We start from the raw sequence: 10,750 nt of genomic DNA, 5'->3' as shown, positions 1-10,750 counted from the left end.
CACATTTTCAAGGCGGCCAACGCAGGCATTAACCAATCAGGTGAGTAGTGGGTGCCGGCTAAGTTTGATCATGTAAAAGCACTAGTAAAAGCAGTGTGCAGCGTTTTCTTTTTCATGATTCCTTGTAAGCTAAGTCTTTTGCAAAAAACACATAAAATAAAAGGGAACTGTCCAGAAATAGCCTCATAAAACAGAAGAGAGCGAGGATTAATACACAGATGATCAGAGATAAGAGAGAAATACACAGAGAGGGAGGTCAGTCAGCGCCCTCCTCCCTCTCCCTACTCCCCTTCTCTCTCTCTCCCTGCAGGACCGGCTGCCTCCTGCCGCGGATCTGTCTGACTGAATGCTGAAAAGGACCTTCCCCTGTCTGCGAGTGTGTGTGTGTGTGTGTGTGTGTGTGAGAGGGAGAGAGAGAGAGAGCGAGAGAGAGAGAGAGAGAGAGAGAGAGAGCGAGAGAGGGGGACAGAGAAAGAGAGATACTGATAATTCAAATGTATGTACTGATATGCAGGAATGCAGCCTCTCCCTTATAACACTCTCCCATCTCCCAACCACATAAACACACACACACACTCCCTTTCTCGCCTCCCAACCATATGAACACACACACACTCACACACACACTCACACACACACCAGCCTCATACCCTCACTCTCTCTATCTCTCTCTTTTATTCTCTCATTTGCTCCCTGCCTCTCCTTGTATTCTCCTTCACACCCTTTACTTCCCTTCTCTCTCTCTCTCTCTCTCTCTCTCTCTGCCCTAAACATGACAGATTGAGTAAGAAGCAGAGCAGTCGTATCTTCACTCAATGACAGCGAGCTGTCGCTGAATTTAATTTAGTCCCTCACAGTTAATCTACTTTAGATCGCCCATAACTTCCCCATTCTGGGAATTCAGGCCTAATTTACATGCTATGCTCCCTAGTAAAAGAGCAACATCAATCATGAATATCTACGTGGCTTTCTTATGAGCTCCCCAGGGTAAAGTATCTTAATAATTCAAGAGATGAGGAAAGTACACGGATTGTGAACGTTTCTTTTGATACGTTTGGCCACTGAATTCCAGAGTGCTTACTCATCAGATTGTAGCTTTCTGTTTTTGCTGAAGCCTTTTTTTTGACACCACCTAACCTGATAATAGGAATTCAAATGTCCCTCTATTTACATACATATATGATCAAAGATACTTAATGAAGACACTGTTAAAATTTGATTTTGTTTGAGTGGTTAATTTTAAAATTAAGGTGTTTTAAAAAAATCCATCATTTTTTACATGGCTGTTTTTCGACTAACTCAACGCATCACAAATGGACTTGGTCTTGATTGGCTCCCATCACTAAGCCAATCAGAGTCCAGTATTGTGACTGCTCTGCTCAGCCTGTGAGGACTTAAGTCTCCAAATTCATTCAATAAATACTCTTAACAAAACCAAATCTATCTGCCAAACAAAAAATGAAAACATCATTTTTATCCTGAGCCACAGTATATTTGAGACAAAATCAACGAATGAACACTGAATAACATGGGACCTTTAAAGGAGTGCACCCATTCATTTTCCACCCTCCCTCCCTCCCTCCCTCCCACTTTACTCCCTCCCCCCTCCCTCCCTCCTCCCTACTCACTGAGGCTGCCCAGTTGTTTGATGATGGCTGCCAAGGTGCTGTTGGTGACACACTCCAGTTCACTGGTCACCCCGTCTGGCACTGCCCCGCGGCACAGGTGCCTGGGCTCGATGTTCCTCTTTACCAACGGCATGCTGGTCTATCCTGGGATGGAGAGAGAGAGAGAGAGAGAAGAGAAGAGAGATGATATGGTTGAGCATCATTCTGTGCTTTACTTTGAACTCTATCGTGTATCACTTGATTGGTTTATAGTTCATTAGATCGAAGCGTCTGGGCTGGATGTTTCTCTTCACCAATAACATGCTCTACGACTTCGCAGACAGAGAGAGAAGTGAAGAGAGAGAAGGATGGAGAGAGAGAGAGAGAAAGAGACAGAGAGCATTTGAATATCACTCTGCACAGGTTTTACATTCACTGAAAACATGCCCTACATCTTGGAGAGACACAGAAAGAAAGACAGGGATAGAGGGATGAAGAGAGAGAGAGAGAGAGAGAGAGAGAGGGGAAGAGAGAGAGAGAGAGAGAGAGAGAGAGAGAGAGAGAGAGAGAGAGAGAGAGAGAGAGAGAGAGAGAGAGAACAGAAAGGACACCCAGTAAACATTTTGACATTGAACAGATGATACAACAGTTGCCATCAATGTTGAAAACCTGTGTAAATATAGCAACAAAATGAAAGTTGAAACAACATTCAATGTCAAACTGAATGTTTTCACTGCATCATTTTGTAAAACTGGGATCTAAATAACAGTTCAAAACCGTTTCCAAAACCGTTTTAATATGAATTTTTAGGTTTTGCATTAAATAAACTGGCCTGGTGATTCCAAAGCACAGCATTTGCAGGACATTGATGTTGTGTCAGACTGCAGGTTTTAGCAATAATACCCAAGAGGGCGATCTTTACTGTGATTACGGGTGCAGTGTTGATGTGGGTAGCACTGTTGGCAGCACCAGCGTACCCCTAATTATATTAAAGAATGCCCTCCAGGGTGTTATGGCTTTTATACAACTGTTACAAAGAAAGCAAGAACAACTCACACACTGGTAACAAAGAGAGAAATCCAAAAGAGGCCAACCGATACAAAAAATGACTGACATTTATTTACATGAGATGCAAAAATGACAAAAGAAAAAGTACAAAAATTAAAACTAAAACATGTTTTCTGTTTTGCACTTTTTTGTCACTTTTGCACCTTATGGTAACAAGCACGCTAGTGCTTTCTCGGTGCTCGGAGGGCAGTGTGCATTGCAAAAAGCGTTACACACGAACACACAAACAAACACAGATAGCTCTTATACTGAAGAGGCGCTCCTTCCAAACACCTGATAAATGCCCGTCCTGCTTTTGCATTAGTTGGCTTCTTTTGGATTTGGGTTTCTTTGTTTTCTTGGTTTCTTTCTGTCTATGATTTTTGAACCCACGCTCCTGAGACAAACCTAAATCCCACGACTTCTTAGATTGCAGACATCTCTCCCTTGTTCTTTTATACAACTGTTACTAAAGCATGTATACATGATAAAAATAGAGTTGGCACAGCAATCAATAAAGGTTTAAAGGAATTAACAGCACAGCTGGAACGTGTCTGACTAAATCAGACAGCTTGTATAATATGCAACACTTCACAACACTAACACTACACGAATACTGACAGATAAAGAACCTGAGTGTGTGTTAGGCTGTACAGGAAGGCCTGATGGAGCCGGAGGTGTCATGTCCGCCACGGGGCCCACTCGCTCATCACACTGCTTAATGTCAATGCGACCGGGATGAGCCAAGAGCCCAATGAGCCGGAATGAAGTTTCTAAATGATGCTAACAAGCCGCTAGTGTAGCCAGAAAGTCCACAAGGGAGAGAGAGAGAGAGATAGAGAGAGAGGGGAGGAGGAAGAGAGTGAAAGAGAGGAAGGAGTGAAAAAGAGAAAGAGAGGGGGGTGGGAGAGAGAAAGAGAGAGGAGTGAGAGAGGGCAAGAGAGAAAGATAGAGAGAGCAAGAGAAAGTCAGAGTGTGTCATTTAGCATCTGAATATGATTTGCATGATTAGGCTGAAAACTGAGATTTTGTTTCTGATGAACAGTCATGCCAATAAAGTTAGTGGATACAGAAAAAGAAAGGGGTGGAGAGTGAGAGAGAAAGACAGAGAGACGGAGAGACAGAAAGACAGAGAGAGAGAGAGAGAGAGAGAGAGAGTGGCCGAGCCGCAGGGGAAGAGCTACATATAGATACTGTATGTCATCTGATATGATGAGGTGATCCAGACGTCCTTGTGCTGGGTGACTGAAACGCCTCAGCTATCACAAAAATGGAAACAAAATGGAGACGGTGCCCAGAAAGACTCATTCCAAAACAACATATCAGGACAATTCAATTCAGTGAGCTTTAGTGGCAGGACATACGCATATTGCCAAAGCAGAAACTCAAATAAAGCATAAAACAATATATGCATAAAACTGCTGGTGTCAAATTAAAACTATTAAATATTATCGGATTTAGGAGGTATCTTGAGCCTTAAAGGTGCTATGTGTATGCATTTATAAACATCAATATATTGTCAAATTAACTGTGATACCTTGGTATAATTGCCATAAACAAATGAGACCAAGGTTGCTATGCTTGGTAATCTCTTTTTCACATCAGTGGTATTGTCAGTGCTAGTCTTTATCAAAGTTAAGACTACATTTCCCATAAACCTCGTTGCTTCTTGTCACAAACTTCATCGTCACAGGTTCTCTCTCTTTCTCTTGTCTTTACTGGAGAGGATAAACATGTTGGTCGAGTTTGTTTACAGTAATTATACTGTCTCAAAATGAATGTGATAATTGTTTATTGATGTTAAAATGATACACTTAGCACCGTTAATTACTGACTGTTCAGGACTAATAAGAGCATTTTGAGCATTAGAGGTTTGTAATTTTGCCCAGATCTCTGAAGCAAATGAGAAAGAGTCAGAGAAAGAGAGGAAGAGAAGTTTGTCCTGAGTAGAAGTGAGTGAGAGCGACTGACAGAGCCGAACACGTGAGAGCAAACTGCTCTGCTCTCTATGTGGGACACGCTTGTTATTTTTGGGCCATAATTGTGTGTGTGTGTGTGTGTGTGTGTGTGTGTGAGTGTGTGTATGCCTGTGTGTGCGAGTGTGTGCGTGTGTTCAGCGCCTCTGTATGTGCCTGTATGCGCAAGTATGTGTGACTTCTTACTGCGTGTGTTCTCAGTGTGTGTAAGTGGGAGTGTATGTATATGTGGTGGGAGGTGGGAGTGTGAATGTGTGTGTGTGTGTGTGTGTGTGTTCTCAGGTCAGTGCTCTGGAAGCGTGCCATTCCCACACTCTCTCCCACGCCTCTAATATAATCACTGGCACAATTAATATTTCCGGGACAGGAGGGACGAACACACACAGACACAGACACACACACACACACACAACACAAATACACACACAGCCAACCAAGACAATGAAAGTAAACAAAAACATTCATCGAATGTGAGTGTGTGTGTAAGAAACTGAACTTTAATGGTAAAATGCAGCATCACTCTTCCAACTCAGACATTTCACTGCATACTGTCATCCGGCACAAACTGTCAGTGTGTGTGTGTGTGTGTGTGTGTCTGTGTGTGTGTGTGTGTGTGTGTGTGTGTAAAAGACTTCAGCTCAATATGAAAAGACATGCCAATATAAACTGCAACCCGAACTCCAACTAACAAAAAATTGTACGATTGCAAACGGTCATCCAGCTCAAACTGTCCCCATGTGTGTGTGTGTGTGTGTGTGTGTCCCTTAATTTGCTTGTCCCGCCTGAACCACACATGCCACCTTTAATAAAAAGTGACTTGTTTGTCCTCTTTATGTCGCTCTCTCTCGCTCTCCCTTTCTCTCTTCCTCTAACAGGTTCTGACATTCAATTACACAAACCACCTCAGACTGTGGCGGCTTGTCTTAAGAGTGTGATCCAGCTTCCCTGTGTGTGTGTGTGTGTGTGTGTGTGTGCGTGTGTGTGCGTGTGTGCACCGCTATCGACCCCCCTCCTCCAGCTGTTGTAAATAATCTAACACTCTGGTTGTTTAATAATACATACACACTCCTCCTCTCCATCGCTCTCTCAATAGCTGCTCTATTGCTCTTCATTTCCCATTTGTCTTATCAGTCCACCCCCCTCCCCTCCCCTCCCCCCCCACACACACTTTCTTTGCAACCTCCTCCCTTTCTCCCTCACTTTCATCTGTATATTCTTGCTCTATTTCCTCTCTTTCATCCCCCCCCCATCTCTCCATCTCTCCATGGTTTCATTAATAAATCAGCGAGGGTGAATATATCTTCCACCAACTCCCCAGAGTGCAACACTGAGTGGGTATTCCCCACCACTGACCTGATCTGAGAGTGTGTGTGAGAGTGTGTGTGTTCGATGCGAGATAACCGGGGGGGTTCCCTCTTGTGTGTGAGTGATGCCAGTGTGCATATAGTATGAGTGTGTGTGTTTGTGTGTGTAATGGATGTTGAAGGCACTTTGTCTGGTCTCGCTTCATGATGTACGCACACATGCATGTACTGGTATGGAGGCACATTCTCTCTCTTAATCTCACACACACGCACACACACACACACACACACACACACACACACACACACACACACACACACACACACACACACAGACTCCATTTTGACCCAAAGGCACTTATCCTCTTCATACAAGCCCATTCAGGTCAGCTGCAGGGTAAATTGAAACAGGCTCGATTCCATTTTGGTTTCCTAGACTCGATCCCAAAAGCAAGTGGATTTCGGATACTCCATCTATACTTTTAAGGAATTCCCACTTAATCTTAATGTTGTGTAAATGTACAGCCACTCAAGTAATCTTTGTCTTAGTTTCATTTCAGGTGCTGTGCTGCACAAAGCTGGCATTCAAACCTGGCACTTCTCATTGATGCTGCTTTAAAAAAACAAGATTTAAAGCTGTCAAGCACTGAGAACATGTTAGTGAACTACAATGACCATAATTCATGCACCCATTATGCAGCGTCTGGTGTTGCTCAGACAGACGGTGCTCCTTCGAGTCACGCTGAATAGCTGCTGCATGATGAATAGAGGCAAAATTACAAACAGAGAAGAAGAAACACAGTCACACACTTAAAGTGCCAGCACCCTGATTGAAAGCACTAACACCCTAATGAAAGCTGAAACGGCAGTTCGTAAAATAAGTCACAGCAAATGTAAGGAGGAGTGTGTGACCATTTGTTTTTCTTACAGTTTATCATTAGTCTGCACCATCTGGGAGTCCATTCTACTATTTAGCCTGGCTATAAAGAGGAGGTGAACCTGTTTGTAATCAGCAGGATGTTTTGCTTCACTAAAGTAGAAATAATCAGATGGGAGTACAATAGTCAGCCAACAAGTTAGCCAATGCTAACCTCATTAGCTTAAACTACATTAGCAATGCAAGCCTCATTATCTTACACTACATTAGCAATGATAGCCTCATTAGCTTATACTACATTAGTTAGTGAGACACTTTAGTGCCTGAGAAACTAGGAGATACTGGGCTCGCTAAATGAAGAGTCAACAATCATCCACCCCCAACCCCACAAAACTGACAACCTGAGGAAAACCCTTTTCTTTCAAAATATCCTTCATTATGTTTCATTGTCTTATGTTTATTGCATTAATTTTGCAAGATTATGCCTACTGAGCAGGAAGAAGGAACGTAGGCTATGCTCTAGGACTGCATAATTCATTGAAAGAACATTAAAATCACAGTGTTGATTGTTGCAAATGTCCAAATCACAAGTTGTTTTTTTCTTCTTCAGAGTGAAAGCTGTTTGAGGTTGCCCTCTGAAACAAGATCTTCTGGTCACCAAGGTTGCTTGAGAGAAAAAGTGAGCAAAGTCTAAAAGACTACCACCTCATTTTACACTGTTTACAACATGCTCTCTCTGCTTTAGTGTTTCCTTTTTGTTTTTGGACTCAAAGAATCTAAAGATTCTTCTTCACAAAGAGAGACAGAGAGAGAGAACAGGGTGACTGGAAGTTTCATCATGTTAAATTTAAGACTTCTGAAGACTGTTTTAATACCAGTTATAATAAAATATAAAATCTTTTTCACATTGAAAAACGTGAAAACAAAATCAGTAGACCTATCAGAATTCAAACCAAGCAAAAACAACATTTTTAAGACCTTTAAAACACAATTTAAGCCTCACAATTATGTAATTCAGCATATTCAAGACTTGAGTGTGTGTTATGTAATTCAACACATTTTAGGACATTTTCAGAAAATTAAAAAAGACGATAAGGAGGAGAAAGGAGAGGAGAGGAGATGAGAGAGGGAGAGAGAGGGAGAGAAAAGTGTGTCGTCAAGCCATGGGAGCGTTGTCATGGCAACGCGCTGAGGAATCTGCTCCGTTGCTCAAAAGTGGAACTCAGCGTGACTCCGAAAATAGTATGAAAGAGAGACAGAAAGATAGAGAGAGAGAGAGAGATAGAAAGAGATGTAGAGACTCAGAGGGAGGGAGGAGGAGGAGAAGAGGGAGGAAGAGGGAGGGATGAAGAACACTGTGAAACTTTAAAGTAGTAACTTTAATTATAAGTAGGTCTCCGGGGGACGTATTGGACTCTGATACCTGCATCGTGCAGTACAATGCAGGACAGTTTTGGGTGTGGCACTGAAATAGGAACAGAGATATACAGGCTAACACGACCTTAGGAACTGAAAACTGAAAGTCTAACAGATCCATTTCCAGAGGACATATCTGGGTGCAACAGACAGATTAAGAGGACATGTTTGGGTGTGACAACTCAAGTCTTGGTATATGAGATGACTGAAGCTACTGTGGAGCACCCAACCTGGGTCACAAAGTAAATCAGTTCAGTGTTTGTTTTAACCTAATGCCACAAGAGAACAGTTCATATTGTAAATTTTAGAAAAGTATCCTAAACTTAACTTTCAAATAGTATGATTTTGATGGTGCGTATCGTATTTCCCTAAGTGCCAAACTACATCCATCTGGTACTCCAAGTTAAGTTAAAACAAATGCTACGAACTATTTGCAAGTCCCTCATCAAGCCATCTGTCCTGCATTAGTGCTACAGTGGCCGCTGCAGCATCGTAGTCGTCGGGTGAAAACCTCCTAACTCAAATGTGATTTTCATGTTTTAACTGAAATTGAAGGATGACATGGTCTTCTATGGATTAGGGAAGTTCTACAGCCTTTGGGCTAATGAAAACCTTTCAAAATGTATTAGATACACTGAAAAATACATGATTGTCAAGCTAAAAACAAGGCTATTTTTTGTAGTTCCTGAGAAGTTGAGATTTTGGAGATTTGAGATTTTCAGCCAACAGCAGCATAATACATTATCCTGCAATGATCATTTAGTTATAATATGTGCTAATATGTATTATGTTTTGTCAAATGTAAAGTAAAAATGAAGTGGGGAATCATCTGGTTGCAATTTTCATTTCACATTTTAGGCTCATGACTTACAGTGACTGGTAGGGTTCAGAGTCTTGCTTAAGGACAGACCGACACATGGCTGTTGGCTGTTGTTGGACAAATTGGCTTTCAGGGATCGAACTTGTGACATTTTCATTACGGGATTGTCCCTCTAACCAGGAAGGCTGAATGAGAGGACCTCTGCGCTTTGGGAAACCATGGGTCATGACTGTCACACCTCTCCTTCCTCCTGCTTACGTTTATTTACGCTCTACTGTTAACCGCTGTTCTACCCTCCTCCTCTTCCCTGCTCTTTCCCATCCTCCCCTGCCCTCCCCTCCTCCTCCATCTTGCTTTGATGGCAGAGGATATAATTACAGTTGTAATCAGATCAGGCTTTATCCCACTGATCCAAGGTTGGTTGGAGCCACTTTGTAAGGAGGCGCTGAGACGTCGCACCAAAACATGTCCTCCCAGTGTGGGCGTCGCACCCAAATATCTCCCCAGGGAGCAAACCAATAGACTATGTTTGTTCCCAAAATCTGAGTATAGACGCATCCGCTGCATAAGTCTGCTTTTTACTGCATGTAACGTTATCGTGTCTAATCATATATCATGATTTAAGTTTGTACATTTAATAAAACACAGAACATTGGTAAAATAATTGTATTCCCCCAATCAGAGACGAATTGTATTAATAATTGTGATCACAATATCTAACAAAATGAACAGAATTATCATTTTGTAGCTACTACTGCAACATCAGAATATTATTTTGTTCTCTTGCAGAATTTAGGGGTCGTATCTTGTTACCCCATGATGAAACAACCTTTAGATACTGAAGTGAGACTGATTGGAGAAGAAAGGGATAGACAGAGCCAGAGGGAGAAAAGGAAGTGAGCGAGATAAAGGAGCAATGAAGATAGAGAGATCAGCCAGGATCAGGTGGTCGGTGAGGCAGAGTGTGGCAGAGTGTGTGTGTGTGTGTATGTGTGTGTGTTTTCTGCAGTGTAGCTACAGAAGAATGCAGACATTTTGATGATTTTTACATAGGAGTGTGTACTTTGTGTGTATGTTTGTGTGTGTGTGTGTGTGAGAGAGAGAGAGAGAGAGAGAGAGAGAGAGAGAGAGAGATGGTATTAATTAGTGTCCTTAACGAAAACATCATTCCTGCAGGAGGCCAGGCAAGGATCAGATCAGCTAATGGCATTACACTATGCCGTCTGCTCAGCCATATAGACTAAGTACACACACACACACACACACACACACTGTCACAGACACAAACACACACCTCTCCTGCTGTGCTACACCATGGCTAAGTCTGTCTCACAGTCTGTTGCATGGCCCCGCCCCCCCCCCCACTCCATAGGAGGGACCTGTACAATATAATCAGCGCTCATTAGCTTTCTACAGTGACTAATGTAAATGACAAGGCCTGATGCTATATGATGATTTAATTAGATGCTATACCACATAAGAGGCCAATTTACATTCCAGCTAATGCGACAGCTAGCTGGTGCTGCATACTCCAACAGTAATGAGCATGCAATGCTAATGCGAGTGACACGCTATATTGCAAGCCTATATTTCAGGGGGAATGTACAGTTTATGTAAGATAATTTGCATGGCAGCCTGTCTGAATTGCAGATCTACATGATTAAGTGTGTCATCGCCGTCGGATGAAAACCTCGCATCCCCCA

General features: G+C 42.4%; 1 protein-coding gene across 1 annotated transcript in view; it reads right to left on the bottom strand.

The window, feature by feature from the left end:
* LOC139667756 (actin-binding protein WASF3-like) overlaps nucleotides 1-1,761 on the bottom strand; it is a 19,130-nt gene extending 17,369 nt beyond the window's left edge. The window contains exon 1 of the mRNA XM_071547242.1: nucleotides 1,629-1,761. Within this exon, the coding sequence (XP_071403343.1) occupies nucleotides 1,629-1,761 (133 nt within the window). The remainder of the gene's footprint in view (nucleotides 1-1,628) is intronic.
* Nucleotides 1,762-10,750: the final 8,989 nt, after the last annotated feature.

The sequence above is a fragment of the Centroberyx affinis genome, unplaced genomic scaffold (genome assembly GCF_046629955.1).
Source record: "Centroberyx affinis isolate AG114_WGS23_722 - 3 ecotype Tasmania unplaced genomic scaffold, CSIRO-AGI_Caff_v1 ptg005739l_1, whole genome shotgun sequence".
Taxonomy (NCBI): domain Eukaryota; kingdom Metazoa; phylum Chordata; class Actinopteri; order Beryciformes; family Berycidae; genus Centroberyx; species Centroberyx affinis.
Note: the sequence above shows the minus strand (reverse complement) of the source record. Positions and strands in the feature narration are given on the sequence as shown.